At 43.0% G+C, this 17,266-nt stretch overlaps 1 protein-coding gene across 2 annotated transcripts in view; it reads right to left on the bottom strand.

Moving 5' to 3' along the window:
- MED27 (mediator complex subunit 27) overlaps nt 1-769 on the bottom strand; it is a 90,353-nt gene extending 89,584 nt beyond the window's left edge. Inside the window, exon 1 of one of the 2 annotated variants that reach the window (XM_086764096.1) lies at nt 531-769. In XM_086764096.1, the coding sequence (XP_086620222.1) occupies nt 531-736 (206 nt within the window). In that variant the 5' untranslated portion in view covers nt 737-769. The remainder of the gene's footprint in view (nt 1-530) is intronic. The other variant, XM_086764095.1, reaches the window with a different exon arrangement.
- Between the last annotated feature and the right edge of the window lie 16,497 nt (nt 770-17,266).

The raw sequence follows: 17,266 nt of genomic DNA, 5'->3' as shown, positions 1-17,266 counted from the left end.
TACCTGAAACACAGCTCCTGACACTCAACAACTTCACTTAACATGGACTTACAATTTCTGGTAATAAAATGGTTGTTCTTGAACCGCTTGGAAGCTGAATAGTCGGAGCCTAAAAAGTTATTATTTATAATTTTTTTTAAAAAAAAAAAAAGAGGAAAACCTCCCTGCACCCACAAGCATTCACCTTGCCAAGGCAATTCCACTGACAGTTCCTTTTTAAAAAAAAAAAAAAAAACCAAGAACAAAAAAACAGGTAAACATTATGAGCATCATTCATTCTTTTGGAAACTGGAATGAAACACCACGGAGGGGTAACACACACGGTGCTGCAAGGAATAAACCGGAGCCTTTTCGCATTTATTTGCCTAAAACTTTCTCCGGGAGTGGAAAAGGCCCCGGCGGGCGCCTCCGAGGGGACAGGCCCGGGGAAGCCCGGGACCCCTCTCCCTCCCGCGCCGCCACCGCGGGGCCGGGGCCCGGCTCCACACCGACGCGGAGCGGGTGAAGCCCCCTCAGGGCCGGCTGCTCACCTCAGGTCGCGGCTGACGGAGTGCAGGCTCTCCTGGAAGGAGGCCACGAAGCCCTTCTCCCGGCCCTCCAGGGTCTCCTTGTTCCGCATCCCATCCTTCAGGCAGTCGAAGACCCTCGTCACGCTGGAACGCAGCGCCTGGATGGCGGCGATGGCCTGAGAGAAGGCCTCCAGGTTCACCCCGGGGCTCAGCACACCATCCGCCATCTTGGCCGGCCGGGCCCGGCCTCTCGCCGGCGGCCCGGGAGGAGCGCGGCGGCCCGGGGCAGGCTGGGAAATGTAGTCCGGGCTCTGAGGGGCGGGAGGGGAGCGGCGGGAAGCGGAGGTTCTCTCGGGGCCTGCCCGGGTGGGGTGGGGTGGAACCGGTTGACCGGCGAAGAGCTCCCTTTTAAGCATTTTTGCCTCTTTTTCTAACCTCAGGGATTTCTTCAGCAAAGGGGACGTCTGCCTCTGTGACAGAAACGGTTGAGACGTCTGCCCATCCCATAAATGAGCACTGCTATGTGCACCACTAAAATACCTTTCTCCTTCCTCAAAATTATAATTTTCTCAGTAAAAAAAGTCCTCTTTTTCGTATTTTTCTGTGCTGTGCTCATTCTCTGCTCCTAATACGGGCCATATTCCCTCCTCTGGATGTTCTACATGGATTTTTCCAGGCATAGAGCCAGAAATAAAACTTTAAAATAGGAATCCTGGGCCCCCACCCTGCTGCAGCTGGGCTCAGAGTACTATAAGCAAGGCAAGAATACCATAAGCCTTATGCTCATGGACAGAGTGAATTGAGATTTTAAGGTGGGGTCCCATGTTACCGTTCACGTCTCAGCCGTGATTACTGCTGAAATCAAGAGGAGGAGAACCCGGCCTTAGTTATCGAATGTTTGCAGAGCTCTGCAAAGTTCGAGGCTGCTATCCTAGCACTGAGTAGTACCAGTTGGATTTTGTAGGACATGCCGATGTTTCCAGTGCCACTGCCAGCTCTTTTCACCCTTAGAGTGCAGCTCAAATAAACAGAGCTAAAATAAACGAAGCGCTGCGCAGGCCAATAATCACTCTACACACAGTAAATTGCAGCATGGAGCTAGGTTTCTTGTTTTTTTTTTCAACTTCTGAAGTAAATAACAACCTCTTTCATAAAGGTATTAATTAAATTCAGTAAGCACAATCCGCACAGTCAGATCCTTTAGCCAGGGACGCTTTTTCTTTTTCATATGTAAAATGGAAATGACTACGACAAGGACTGGCAGATGTGTCACTGGCCAAGTGAAGCGAGGCTTTGCCCTCCACTCAGTGACACTTCCCTGTCTATCATGCAACAGATTCTGAAAATTACATCTGATCAATTAAATGCTCTCAGACAACACGCGAAATATTGATCAGTGAGGCCCTATTACTCAGCACGAAGAATGAGAAAATGGAAAGGCTGAGGTTCTACTTCTCTTGGGCTTAGTGATGCTGTTGTACCTAAGCGCAGAGGTAAAGCAAACCTGGAAGCAATATAGTCTGATGCAACGTAGGTCAGCCTACATAAACAGTGAAATATGTAGGGGTGCACTTCAAAGAATCAGCCATGGACTGAGCGCACCTAGTAAGGCAAATATGAACAAGATAGGAATAGTTCTTTGTGTAAAAAAGCACTGAATCAAAGAATAGCAGCCAGAGGCAGAAAGGACAGAACTACGTCAACCAGACTGGCAACTTAAACTGTTCATGGATCTATAATATTGGTTATGTTAGACATAAAATACCTTTCTTTGGACTATAATAGCATAGACTAAGCACAGCATAGCTTTGTCTTAGAAACTCAAAGGAGTTTCACATGTTTTGCTCCAGAGATCTGCTTTTCCTTGCATAAACGAGGAGCCAAGTTCTCCTGAACAGAAAAGAGGTAATTTAGAGCACAAAGAATTCCGTTGGCTCCGTGGGGTATTAAGGCAGACTCTGCTTCAACATCTGAAGATGATGGCTAAAGAAGAGAGAAGGAGTTCCTGTTCCTCTTACTCCTCCTTCTCTTGTTTTGCCACATCTAGAAGAAAAAGACTGTATAATTTGGTGTGCTCATTTGTAGGACATTGCCTTGCCTAAGTTGCTCACTGCTTTCTTTTGAGCAATATTCCTTAAGTGGCAGCTTGCCCAAACCAAGGCAGTATGCTAATTTCCTCTTCATTGCAGATATATCGTAAGTGGGCATTATGGATGTAAGGTAGGCAAAAACAGGATTTCCAAGGTACTGATAAAAGTAAAATTGCCTTAAAATCACTAGTTTATAAAATACAAAAGCAAGAAGCCAATTGATGTTCAAAACATCCAAAAAACCTTCCTGTCTGAGAGCTGTTGAGTTGGCTGCTGCAAAATTATTTGGGTGGCCCAGTATGGACACATATCCACATCTGAGCAAGCGTCAGAACTGACATCTTTTATCCGCTCCACGAGAAGTTCGAGGACCTGGTGATCTCCCTCCAGAAAAAGACCACATTTATAAGCATATGGGTTTTATCCACATTGCACAATGCAGTGTCATGTAGAGAGATGCAAACAGCAACCGCAGTCCTGGAAGCAGCCTGCCCTGTTAGTTCAGCATTCTGACCGGACTAATAAACCCTGCCTGTCAGCATCGCTAATTAGCTCTGGCAGACCACGGTGCTAACACGGTGCTACTACAGCCAGCTCAGTTATCTCCACACACTGCTGCTCTGCGCCACGTAGACAGACTAAGAGATGGAACAGGGAAGACTGCAGTGAACTGCCAGTTCTGGATCTGTTCTGTGGCTAAAGAGAGAATTTCATTTTGGGTGCTGTCAGTCTCCTAACGTACGTAAGCTCTGAACTCACTTGGAGAGAAAGAGGGAACAAAAAAAGTAACAATCCAACCTGGCATCACATGCAGCTTGACAAGAGAAGTTCACTTCTCTTCTGAAGCAGAAGCTTGACTGGGGAGTGTGTAATTAAGATGAACCTTTCACAGCAAAGTATGTTAATGGCAATATTAGTCAAATTGCAGCTACTAAGAACCAAGTGGGCTGTAATTAATCAGCAACATCAAAGAAAGGGATGATTTCAGAATCCTTGCAGAGGTACTGTAAACAATTTGTTAGGGAAGAAAGTGTCCAATTAGAAATGCATTCTCGTTTAAGAAAAATTAATTTTGTTGTCAGGAAAGACAACTAATGGTGACTATTGGGTTTCATACCAAGTACAGATAATCTCTCATGAAATGTCTGGACAGGACTCAACATTTGGACTAACTGACATCATAAGAAATTATATTTATCTTCCTCTGAGATAGATAAATGCTGATATTTATTCTGTGGCAAGCTGGACTGATATTCATCAGCGGGGCCTCTTTATTTCTTCATACTTCATTGCTACATTCTTGACAGCACTTCAGATAAATATAATAAACGATTTTTTTTTTTGTTCAAATAATTGTGATGCTCAGCAATGCAATTTTAAAGATATTCTTGCTATTTTTACATTCCTATTAATTTCTTTCGGGTTTTCAGTCTTCAGTTAGCCACAGAGTTTACTACACCATGCATTATTGAAACAGAAGAGGAGCTGGGGGTTATCGACTCATGTTTGAGCCTTCTGCCAAGAGAAGGGAATGCGTCCGGCCTCCTTTTAGACAAGATTCGAATGGCAAGACCTTTTCAGATGTGGGGGAGCCTCGATCTTCAATGCTATTTCTTTCCTATTGTTCCCTGGATCAGAATCTCCCACTACATCCAACAATAGCGAGCAGAAATCTTATCTGAACACTCCTGCCAGAAGGAACAGTGAAATAATGAACTGAGCTGACAATGATGTAGTTATCATCAGATTTCCTGTGGGATGAGTAGAGTTAGCTTAGTATTGTTTCAGGCTCTCAGGCGACCTGGCTCACACTCGAGAGGATCTTCCCCCACATCATGGTGTATGGAAAACAGACCTGGAGGCCTCCCAGTCCCCTTAGGCGATCACTGTAACTGCAGGAACGACAATTTTCAGGTGGCTATTCAGTTCCTTATCCAGAGAGTTTTGTTTCCACTTACAGTTATAAAGCGTCCACATCACACAGAAAATCCAGCACGTAACAGATTTGTCTGCAGAACCGCTATGGACTGGATGGATGACTCTTCGGTTCCCCCGTGCCTGATGAAACCGGTACCCCTGATATCAGTTTTAAGATAATTCAAAGAGATCTGCTGTTACACTGCGCTGCTTCTGGAGTTTCGATCCCTGGGGAAGTCAACTTCACGTCTTATTCCAGCACTGAATTTACATGAGAAGTGTAAAGCAAAACACAAAAAGTAAAGCGTACCCAGCAAAACTCATGGTGTTATTTTATGCATGCGGAATTCTGTCCCAAAATATGTCAAATTTTACTTGCAAAAATAAAAGGCTGCTGTTTTATTCTGTATGTGTGCAATGTGCAGAGAAGTATACTCAACCAGTTCTTTTCTTTAAACATTCAGTGATCAAGTGTGGAATCTGATGTAAAACCGAACGGGAAGAAAGTATCATTATTTAAAGGCTACATTACTGCTTAAAATTAGAGCTGTGAAGGCATCAAAAATACCAGAAATCACAGATGGTTTGCAGATAAATTCACATTGCATTTAGTCCACTCAACATCTAAAAAAAACCTATGCTTTTGCCTTGCTTTTCAGTCTATCTGTTGATGCCTGCTCAAAACACACTTTCTTTAAATTCAGCTTTGAGTCGTGTTCTGTTGCCCTATACATTCAGATCCTAATCACTTTGAAAAATCTGCACAAATACACGTAGTTGTAAATGATGTATTAAAATTTAACATATTTTGCACATTTTCCAAATGACAACTATCCCGAGCAGGTTAAATAAGACATTAGCAGGGATGAAATAGTAGCAAGAACAGACAAGTAGTTCTGCAATCTGCAAGTGGCTGAGACAGAATGACCCAGTTGCTTCTTCTTGACTGTCCTGATGATTCTGCAGTACTAGAGTCAGTTACACTCATTGTTTTCCCTATCTGAAGACACAGGATCAGGCTTTTACATAATTCCAGGATATTTGTGTATTCTGCTATTTAACTAGTTAAAGCCTATTTGCCTTTTTTAATGCCTAGGCTGTATTTTCAAATTCTGTCTTATCCCCTGAGTTTTCTCTCTGACACTGGTTCACTCTGGGGAAAATTCCGCTTCCATTATCACAAAGGGCCAGGATTTGGCACAATCATTCCAGCTTCACTGCCTAGCAGCAGTCAGCAGAATTTTCTTGAATATATAATGCTTTAATTCTACTCCTTACCAGTTTCTTGCAGAGGTAGGATTTTGCAGCAGGCAAGGGGAAGCTTGAAACGTGATGGTTATTCAATACATGGTTGAGCACATCCCCTAGCTATTGCTCTTCATTGAACAGGCGCATAAAAGTTTTAGATGGCAGTGTATCCGCTGTTATGACAGTAAATATGATGGAGTTCATGGTACGATATATGGTATTTCTTCTTGCCAGGAGCAAACTGTAACGTGCAGCTTGGAAAAGCAGGGGTTGCTTTTCCCCAGGCTCTTTAAGAAACCTGACACAGTAACAATCGCTGAGACAAGTTCAAAGTGCTCTGAAGTTCCCGATTAGTAAATATTATTTGAGAAAAGTGTAATCTCAGGACAATAAGGTCTGACGTGAACCAGATTCAGGCATCATTTTGGCAAGCTTTATTCCTCCTCAGTATGAATGCAGCATGCCAAGCAGCCATCCTGCCTAACTCCTGAGCTTAGCTTTCCCCATTCCACCAGTCGCTTGCCAAGAGTCATTTGCTCCAGTACTTCTTACAAAAGCCAAGCTACTCCTTATAACTCTCCATCCTAATTAAGCTACTTGCTGGCTTTTATAATCACCTCTCCATAAACCAATCAATCTCAGCAGGATTTTTAACACATGAAACTGAGCTGATCTCCCCTTAAAGCACCAGCAATCCTGAAACAAGGAGGTCTTACTCTTTACTCTTCAGCTTTTCTTTCATGCCTTCTTTCATTCCTTTTCCGGCTGTAAAAGAGAGAGGCCAACAACAAAAATAAATACAGTCAAATATGCATAAGGCTGAACGAGGGCACAGAAACCTGCAGTTTCCAGACAAGTCAAGCAGTTCTAGCAACTGCATAGATCAGTATTTTCTTTCAAGCTGTTTCACACTCAGTATTGTTCATCAATCCGTTAAGAAGGACAGACAACCATGCTTTTTAACAGAAATCCAGACAAAACAGGCAGAATAAATCAAAGTTCTGGGATATTCAGAACTTCAGCATTTCAGAAATTCAGTACTTCATCTTGACCTTTATTCAAGAAAGCATCTGAACCAAACCTGGAGTACATACAAATGGACTTTAAAATCAATAAGCCTTTCTACAGCCCTGCTGCCTGCTTCAAGACCTTATTTCTGGAATTGGTAGGGCAGCTAAACTGAACTCAGTTCACAGGGTCCACAACCAAGACAGCATTTCCCCTGAAGTGGGCTCCATGTGGAAGGCTCGCATCCAAAAACTGCGCAGAGCATCCTAGAGTCACTGCAGCATTCTACATGGCAGGAGGACACAACTGGCATAGCTCAAATTGCCACCAGACTGGATTTACCCAGAAGCTTCTACTCCCACAGACATCCCTATGGAAAACGTCCCGCATGAGGAAAAAAAAATGTTAATCAATTTGGTGCTGACAAAGGCATTCTAGTGTGTTTCTTGCTGTCTCATAATACAGGATAAAAGGGACATCAGTACTTGGAGATAGTGGAGGCACCATATGATGTGGCATTAAATTGGCTTTAAATAAAAGACTGCCTTCGTTTTGTCAGGACAGAAACACGAACATATGCGCACACAGTGAGGCCACACTGCTACCAGCATCCCCAGCGAGCGTCTGCCCCGGTTGGGTGTTGCTCCACCAAGACCAGCAGACCCAAAAGCAACGTGAAGGTGGACGCATTGTAGGTGCTGGCCTGCCGCCTGGACACCAGCTATCAGCGTCCCCAGGCTAGGGAGGAACCAGAGCCGCGTGTGGCATGGTCAGCAGATACAGAGCAGATTGGACTTTTTCCAAAGGCTATTACCTGAAAAAGACTTTGCTTTATACATGGGCCAATATGGTAAACTGCGTCCAGTTAGCTCAGGGAAAGGTCAGAGATATTTTAAAATAAAGAAAGGCCATCGCTGGCAGCTGTATCCAATTCCGAGAGATATATTATCCCCAGAGGAACATGAAAAAAAAGGCCTTCTTTATTTTATTTCTGCATATTCCACTTACAGTTCCCCTGGTGCATTTATGATATGGAATTGAGCAATGTTTTCAAGCAGTATCCAGCCAGTCTTTTCTAAAACGAGACAGAAACTGTCTAAACAGACAATCACTTCCTGGAATTTGCAGGTCTAATTCCATACTTCAGTATTTAAGGTCTCCAAAAATGTGACATCCATCTTCCCTCTGAAAAAAAAAAAAAAAAAGAAAGATTTTCCTTCTATCTAGAGATTATTTAGTGCTCTGTTATTGACATTGCTTCTATTGAAAGATTTAAAGATAAAAATGCAGTGTATTCAAGTAGTGATCATTTTTCATTGTCACTTAGTGACAGGACAGCCTGTAGTCAATTGCAGCCGATTTATCTTTTTTGGTATTGATCGTGTGTGGGGCTAAGCTGTTTGCAGGTACCTGGCTGTATCTCTTCTGAACTGCAGCAAGAGATGCAAAAGGAATGGATTAGAGCGGTGCCAAGCAATCTTGTTTTCATTCAAAAGCTGTTTAATGACTTCCCTATAAGTGGTGAGATAAGCTGCTAGAAGATAATTTGTTTATGGACACAAAGCATTTCCAGCTGGACAAAAGGAACAGCATCTAAACACCATTTCCCTGCGTAGCTCAGTCTACAAGGTGTCACAGAGAACTGGGTTCAAGACACCAGATGCAAATGAAAACTTCAGGTATTGCAGGGACAGATGTTTTGTGAAAAGTAGGAGCTGCCAGTCAGGTCCCTGTAGCAAACCTCCCATGACCACCTGTGGTGAAGATGCTCTCTTGTACTCTCCTGGGGATTCCCATCACATCATGGAAAGATTCCTTCTGCTTTTTGAAGCCCATGGAGAATCAGAAATATTATCCTGAGGGTTTGGAGCACTCCAGCCTCCAGCTTGTTCTCAAACAGTACAATATCGGATCTCAGACTCCTGTCTCAAACACATCTATTATTTTAAACAGAGCCAGACTTCTATGTATGCTCTTCTTCACTTCAGCCAAATACATCAGTAAGTGCTGATACAGAGGCTGTGAATTTGATGGCTGAATAATGCTTGTGGCAATCCTTAAGAGACCAAGAAAGCTTTCTCTAGAAGCTGTCATGCACCTCCGTGATGGATCACAGCACACAAACCATAAATGCACTCAATGTGGGGAGCAGTCAGGTCCCGATCTTCAGCTTCCTAGAGCAACTGGTCTGTTACGGAGCTAAAAGGTGCACTTGTGCTTGTTTCTCTTACCAGGTGCTAGCTGAAATGTGACCCAGACATCTTTAAAGTTTCTATACATCAGGTGTAAGTTTTAAATATAAGCTGAAAAAGAGGCATACAAAGAACTTCAACGAATGAACAGACCATGGCACCTCAGTACTGTTCGCAGCTTTCTCATCCAAGTGATGCCATTTATCCACAGTCCCCACTGTGACTCTGAGTCGCGCCCTTTTTGGATGTTGCCTTTATGGATTAGCAAAGGGAAAGGCAAGAATTGGCCATTGCCTGGACAAGGAGACCTATTCTAGTCCTTATGCCCTCTGCTTTTTCCTTCCACTACTGCTGGGGAGACCCAGCAGATTAACTCATCCAACAGAAAAAAGCCCTGAACATTGTAACTGCAGGAACTACCTGGAGATGAAAATCACATACATTGTTCTAGAGGCAGTGACTTAACTAAAACTAAGCTAGCTATACAAATAAACCACATATACATAGGTTCACCCCAAGTATGAACTTTACAATATTCTAGCCCTTCCCTCCTTCCTTGTTAATCATGTGCTTCAAGGTTCATTTTCTAATCACTTCTACGAAATGCAGCCTTCTCCTACAGAGACTTAATCTTTTTACGCTCCTCTGCAGCCCTGACTCCCTTGTCATTTCCTGATCCAAACTCTTTTGATTAATCATCTCTTAACAGGTTTATCAATCTGTTCTGAAGCCCGTATACAGAAACATCCATGTTCAGCAGATATTTCCTCTATAACTTTCTCTGCTACACTATTTTGGAGAACTGGTCCAAACTGTGCCAGCTGACTCTTGCTATTTGCAGACATGGGAGATGGGATTCTAAACCACGAGGATTTGCCAAGGTAGCTATATGAGTATACTAGCAAAAGGATATTTCTCCTGCTGTATAGCTCATTCCCATTCTTCAAATAAACTGTACTAGAAGAAGGGTTTTGTTGATAGGAAATTAGTTTCACCTCTTGCATTGCAAACTGATGTAGCAGTGATAACGCCGCTTTCGACCAGGATGAGTTGTTTTCTCCTCAGTATTCAAAGCTGCCAGAACAGGAATATGATCACTGTCTTAAAGAATAAAAAGTGGCTTAATTCTGTTTCCAAAAATAACCTGCACTTTTGATCTATTCTGAATTCCTTTTCTTGCAAGGCTTTCCTGCACAGATAACAACATTAAACAAATTAGCAAATTACTCTCTCTGCAAGAGCCAGGTCATATTTCACCATTAAAGAAGGAGCCTGATTTTTGCTTGGGTGAAAATAAATCCACAATAACAGTATTTGCTATCATTCATGTCTCGACATTCCCTCTCAAAATAGTTTCATTTTGTTATATTTAATACTTCAGCACTACATCTTAAAATAATGTCAATAATTACGAATCTCACTGTTTTATTTTAAGCACTGTTCTCTCAGAGTGACAGAAGCACACAGATTAAAAATGTTGCTGAAAAGATTGCTAGAAGATAGGAAAAACACATCTAAGCTTTGCCTAACTGGCAAAAAGGAAAGAGGACACAGTAGTAAGGAGGTACAAAAGTTTCTAGTTTTCATCATCTGCTTAAAACTCGAAGAGGATTCTGTGATAGTAAACCAAAGCATTGCAGCGTTGTGAGTTCACGGTGCCATATTTTGGCCCTTGTGGGATGTTGCACTGCGATATTGAAATGAAGCATCATGCTTTGAATTCTGCAATCTGGTGCCCCTCTCTGGCTGTCATACCTGATTCTAGCCAGAAGAAACCCAATAAAGGATATTGATCAAACTCTGTCTGATGTGTCAGTTCAAAAATAGCCTTTCATATGTAAACAAAAAACTACACAAACAAAAAAAAATATTCAAACCCTTTCTGTCCTTCAGGTTATTAAAGCTCTTTCTGTTGCTACACAATGAGAATATTTTTATAATTTTTCTGAGCTTTATCACTGACCTATTCATTTTCTAATGCCTGAAAAACTACAGATTTCTCTTGCCCACTGAATAAAAAAGCAAAGCCCTTTACAAGTCTATTAGGAAAACACTATTTACAACAAAGCACCAAGGAAAATCCTCACATTAAATTTTACTGCAATTTCCTTGGAAGAGTCCTTTCTACTGAGAACAGCTGGACTTAATTGCAAATGAGCTGACTGAAGGAAGTACATCTGATTGCAGATATAATAAAATTCATGCTTGACACCTTAATTTTTTTAATATATATTGGCCACCATCAAATCACTGCATTTGCTGGTTTGCAGGCTAAAGCTATCAAAGTTCTGGCAGGAGAATAGAGAGAGAACAGAAAAGCTTGTGGAGTCCTTCAAAGCTTGGTGCTTAAGACACAGCTTTTTAATGCTATTGATTCCTAACAATCAATATTTTTTTCAATAAGAAAGTCTCATATTACCCCTTTTCCCAACCACCCTTCACAATGAACTTAGTTAGGATGAAAAAGCACTTAATGGCTTTATTTTGAGGGTTTTTTTTCCATGTTCATTGCAGTCTCTGTTTCCTGACAAAGTTCACCTCCCTCAGCCCTTCTGGCTGATACCACAGGGTCATGGGGTGGTGGCCAGATTTTCTCCGGTGTAACAACCTGCCACCAGCTTATAATTCGAGCCGGAAGAGCTGATTTCTTTGAAATTAATGAAACTGCAATCATATCAACCTATTGCCTTGAAGGTTATTTGCTTAGAATCTACCATAAAAGGCAAAGACAAGGTCTTAAAGTACCTTTACCATTAAATGTGAACCAAAGCAGTCGTTTCTGTTTGGAGTCTTAAACGATGACTTGTCAAAAAAATAGGGCTGGTCATCTGTTGGCAAATGCAGTCCTTTTGCATCGTGGGGATATGAAACTGCTCAGAGCCGGATCAGAGAGGGTAGGAGCTGCGATGCTGCCACCTGAGATTGCCTGAGAACTGAGTTGCATTGCTGACTAATTGCAGGCAAATTGCTTCTGCTGGAATGTGCATTGAGTGAAGGGTAGCAACAGTTCCTGTAGAGCAGTAAGTTTAATAAGGATGGAATAAACACTAAATGCTGCCTGGTTCTTCCTGCACTGGAAGTACATATTCTCCTCTCTTCTTCAGTCTGTAATACAGGAGAGTGGGATTGTCACCCCATTCTCAGCATTACCCCATTTTCTGCTAAAGAAAACATTGGGATACTCTTCCAACTCTCTCCTGTCTCCCAGCCTAACAGGATTACTCCTGGACAGAAACGCACATTTCTGTGAAAAGAAAATAGTTCTCTTTCAGCAATGTGTTGTGAGCTGAAACTAATGATCGGGGCTCATTACAAACAGAAGCTGGTTTTCCTTTCTTTTTTTTTTTTTTTTTCCTCAGAGTAACATTGTGTGTGGCATCCCAACACTTTCAAAATGACCTGCTGCTCCACTAATACATAGTGTGATGCTAATAAGAGCTTCACATAAGGGATGTTGCAGAATCTAAACCAACAAGTTTCATTTTTTAAAAAGGAGTAGCATTCACTGCTTGCCTCTCTAAGTGGCTGTTTAACTAGGTCTACCAAACATTGCAGATATACACACAAATGCGTTTTGATCAACCACAAAAACACTCGGTAGCATAAATAGTTATGCAGCTCTGCCCACAAGAGCACAGGTAAGCAAGCTGGTAAATATTTGATAAACAATTGTTGCATGGGATAGTAAACATAAATATTTAGGATAATATTTGTTTACATTTATATCCTATGTTTAGATAATATTATGTCTAAAGACAAGTATACATTCAAATGTTTGGTCTAGCAATACTTCTCACAGGCATGTGCTTGGGTGAGGTATTTAATGCAGTGTCAAGATGCAGGCAGGAAAGTGAAAGGATTCCTTTATAAGATACATACACACACACGGAACTATGCACATCTTCGGTTTTCTTTGTGGAGTAATTGCACTAAATGAAACAACCGCAGTATAAATATCAGCATCTCTTTGCAAGGTGGTACATGTTGGGCTTTTAACATCCGGCTCCTCAGTTGCTAGGGAATGACCTTGGGGGGTGCATTACAAGGTGCTGGACTGGCATGAGGGCAGATTCTCAATGAACACAGTGTGGAGTGCAAATATCACTCCCTCGAGGCACAGCCCCAAGCATAGACAGATTTCATGCCTTTCTTATAGAGTACAATGGAGGGTTTGGTGATTCTTTAGAGAAATGCTGGATGCAATCACTGCAAATATAAAAATCCCTTACCAAAAGCCCTGGGAATGCACTAGCTCCCTCGCAGGGCTGCGGCTCATCCTCTGTAAGGCTGTCTTTTGCCTCCATCCTGAAATAGAGGTGGCGTTCAGTGTGACACATTAATATTTATGACAGCTTGCAGTGCAGCAATAGTCCTATATCAGAGCTGACTCTATTATAGAAAAGACCTGCATTATAGCAAGAGGTGGCCCTTTACGGGGATTTGGTTTTTCTGCCTGATAACACATTTTGGACTACTGAGTCTCTATATACATTGATTCCTTTTACAGCTACATTGCATTTATGATGACAGCCTTTCTCTCCAGCTGAGGGCCTTTTCAAAGAGTTCCTTGAGTCCTTAAATTTTTTTTAATGAATTAAATCAGATTTCTTGCAAAATATCTACCTGCATGTGTACCTGCAGGCTTAGGCACTGTTTAGCACCATTTATTTTGGACCCCTGACCAAAGCCACAGTGTCAGCTTGACCGGAATATTTATGCCAAAGTAGAGAAGTCATCTTTAGAGGATCAGTAAAGCAGTAAAAAGCATTTAATCTCTAATTCATGGCTTTACATATGACCCATGCTACTCAGGACTGTTTTCACAAAGATGACCTCAGTGAGATGCGGCAGAGCAGTGGTTCCGGTCTTAATGGATACCTGTTGTCCAAAACCATCGTCACTGTTAATATCTCTGCAAGAAAGACCTACGTGCAGTGTTGGGTTTTGTTGCTTTTTTTTCTTAGCATGCACTGTCTTTTTAGCGATACGCCTGCTGAATATTAACCACCCTAACGATCCCAGCGCAGCTCCATTGCACTGCTGCTTCCTTCAGTCCTAGCTGAAGTGATTTTCTGCCTTTGTAGCAGTTTCAGTAGAGGGGCCAAGGACTGGCAGAACTACAGCAGCTGAGCAACCATCCTCCTCTTCGCAGGCAGCTCCCAGCCAGGCACCAGTGCTGATGCACAGGGTGGGAAGCTTTCGTTGCTGTTTTACCTTGTTTATACTAATTCTGCCTGTGCCTTTAGACCTGGGCCCTGCTCTGCCGTGCACTGCACAAACACAGGCGAAGAGATGCTCGGTCCTCTCAGGGTTTATCTCCGAGAGCTAAGGACTTGCTTACACGGCCTCCTCTGGGTGCAGTTGGGCTGGCTGACGTGGCGGCTGTGTTTGGAAGCCTGTCCCTGGACACTGCTCTCCCTTCTGTCCACCTTCTTGCCTGGCCTGCCAGGGATGAAGGAAGGATGTTCTGGGCGACGGGGCTGGGTGGTGCTGGGTGGGGATTACCTCCAGCTGGAGTATGAGAGAGTGAGGACATGCAATACACAGCAGAGAGGATACAAGGCATGGTGGGCAGGAGCAGGGTAGAAAATGAACAAGTAGGAGGGATTTGAAAGAGCATGGGATGGTTTCTTAAACACTCATGGAGGAATTCCCCCGTGGTGATAAACTAGGAAGTAAAAGAAAAGTTGCAAAGTAGGAAAACACTTCTACCAGCAGCTTCTGTAAGAGCACAGGAGGACAAGGCTGTGTCAGTCATGGCCGAGAGAAAGGAAGTTGGTGTCATCAACGCACAGGAATACAAACCACAAAGACTAAGTGTAGGCTTGAATTTCATCTATGTGGATGGATGTCAGAGGCTGCATTTCAGAGATGTTATGCAGAAAAAAAAAACTGTACGATCTAAACTGGAGGTGAGGACAGGGTGGGAGATGAAAGATAGACAGGGTGCTGTGGCAAGCTGAGTGAAGGACTGGCACGACTCTGATGAAGGAAAGTCTGTAGGATTTGTGGTTTGGGAACATCAGATGAATTTTCAATGACATGAAAGGGAACTTGTACAGGAAATGTACCAAAGAGCCTAATCTACAGCAAGAAGGGGCTAGGAAAGTTGTCAAAGAATTTTGGAAACCAAAACAAACAAACAAAAAAATACAGTCAAAATAACAGGTGGCCATTTGAAGTGTCTTTTCCATGACCAGGAAATAAGGAATCCATATCTGTCCTTGCGGAGATTAACAATGAGAAGGAATCACTTTACTCTGCCAGTTTCCTGGGTGAATTAGTTATTGCCACGTAGGGAATGAAACCACAATACCTTCTGCCCTGAAAAGCGAGTGGATCTGGGAGCAGAAGAGGAAGGCTGAGCACAGATGCACTGACACAGGGTCTGCAGTCCTGCTGCTCAGATCCTAACTGCACCTGGAAGAGTTAAGGAAAAGGAAAGGCAGGAGGAACCAACCAAACTGATCTCTCCCATGTGCTGTCTGCATTTTACCCGTTCAGGGCTGCTGTTCCTTCCACCTCATCCCGCTGCAGCCAGGATGCACTGTGCCATCCTGGGGCACTCACCCATCCGAGCCTCTCCTAAAAAAGGGGTCTCCTCTCTCCCTCTCTGACCTGCCCCTCAGCCACACTTCATTTTTCATTGACTGACTGGTAAGATTGTGCCTGACTTCATTGAGAGGCTTTTAAAATCTTTGTCTTTGCTATTAGTATTGATTACATTTGTCCTCTTAATGGGCTATTTTTTTTTGTCTCTTGGCTTGTTGCGTCATCGGGTTATATATATTACTCTTCAGGGTTCTTTGTATGGATTCATAAATGGGACCAGCTCTGAGAAGAGATGCTAATCTCCTGAACAAACCCTACAAGCCATGTTTCAGTGTTAAGGAGACCATTCAGAATGGGGAAAAAAAAAAGATGAATCTGGTCATTGCAGAAAATAAAAAAAAAAGGAAAAGAAAAAGAAAAAGAAAAAAGAGGGAGAGCAAGTTGCTCTTCCACAGGGAGAATATGAGTATTTAATAACTTACTGAGCCGATGCACCAACTTTATCCCTGCAGCCATGGGTTCTCAGCTTAAAAATACAGAAGTAGTAATTAATAGTTTGCACTTATATAGTGTTTTTGCAGATTAACCTCTCCACTAAAAGTTCACCTAAATCTAAATGCAGCCATTTCTGGAGTGGAAAATAGTGGGAGTTTAATAATGCATAGCAACACTAGGCAAGAACTCGAGTCAGGAATATTATACAGAAATAAAAATGCAGGGGCAAGGTTCACAGTGAGAGAACTCCGTTACTCTGGCTAGAATTGCTTCACACAGCCTGGCTAATAACCTGCCTCCCCAAGTTGTTGCTGAATTGTTAAAATATTACAAGTAGGTGGTACAAGTACACTTCAGTTCCATATCTCATCTTACAGCTAGCATCTCCCGGAGCATGGTGCCTCCGATCAAATACCACTGCATTAATCCAATATTGATTCTAAGGAAACAGAGCTTCTCAGGCACCCAAACAATGTTTTGCAGCACAAAAGGTTTCCGGTGAGATCTGTGCTCAAGCCACTGACCCAGCAGTCCTGTTCGTTTGTGAGAGCTGCAAATGTCACTCTGCAAGGTGATGCGGGTGCAGCCCGCTGATTTGATGGTCTCGTCCTCTGGGAATGCACCCATTGCACAATTTAGCTTGGATGTCAAAGAAGTACTGCAGGCGAGAGTACCGCTTCAGAAAGAGATGACAGTTTTCCTGTTTTTCCTATTGCTAGAAAATGCCATTTGCCATTTCTACACCTCATTTAAAGTCCTCAGTCCTCAGCATTGTTTGGCATCAGTTGGTTGCCATGGGATGGGGATCAGGACTCCCTTTTAGCCCTCTTCCTTGGGTGCTTGTGCCTGGGGTTTGACATTGAGTTGCCTCATGCACATCAGCTTGCTGGTACCCCTTTGGGGTTGGCTCAGCAGTGCCCATTGCCGTCGGCTACGACCTCTCCAGCAGCACGCACCGTGCTCCTGCTACTGCAGTGAAGATGCCCTGCAGCATCTGGAGCTGGAGATGTTGCTCATGTCAGTGAGTTCAGGTCATGAAGGAGGGAGAATATACCACCAAGGTGGTGTTCACTCGTTAGCCGACCCCAGGCATTTCTTCATTGGACTCTGCTTCCCTCAGAATTCTTTCTTGAGGGTTGAGCTCTAATCAAATTAATTTGTCTGTTGGCCAGTGAGGAATAACAGTAAATCTCAGGTCCTGAAGGCTTATGGAACTTTGCCCACGTGAAGCATATAGTTTTTAAATATAAGGGAG

Source organism: Chlamydotis macqueenii, chromosome 20 (genome assembly GCF_036417535.1).
Source record: "Chlamydotis macqueenii isolate bChlMac1 chromosome 20, bChlMac1.mat, whole genome shotgun sequence".
Classification (NCBI taxonomy): Eukaryota; Metazoa; Chordata; class Aves; order Otidiformes; family Otididae; genus Chlamydotis; species Chlamydotis macqueenii.
Note: the sequence above shows the minus strand (reverse complement) of the source record. Positions and strands in the feature narration are given on the sequence as shown.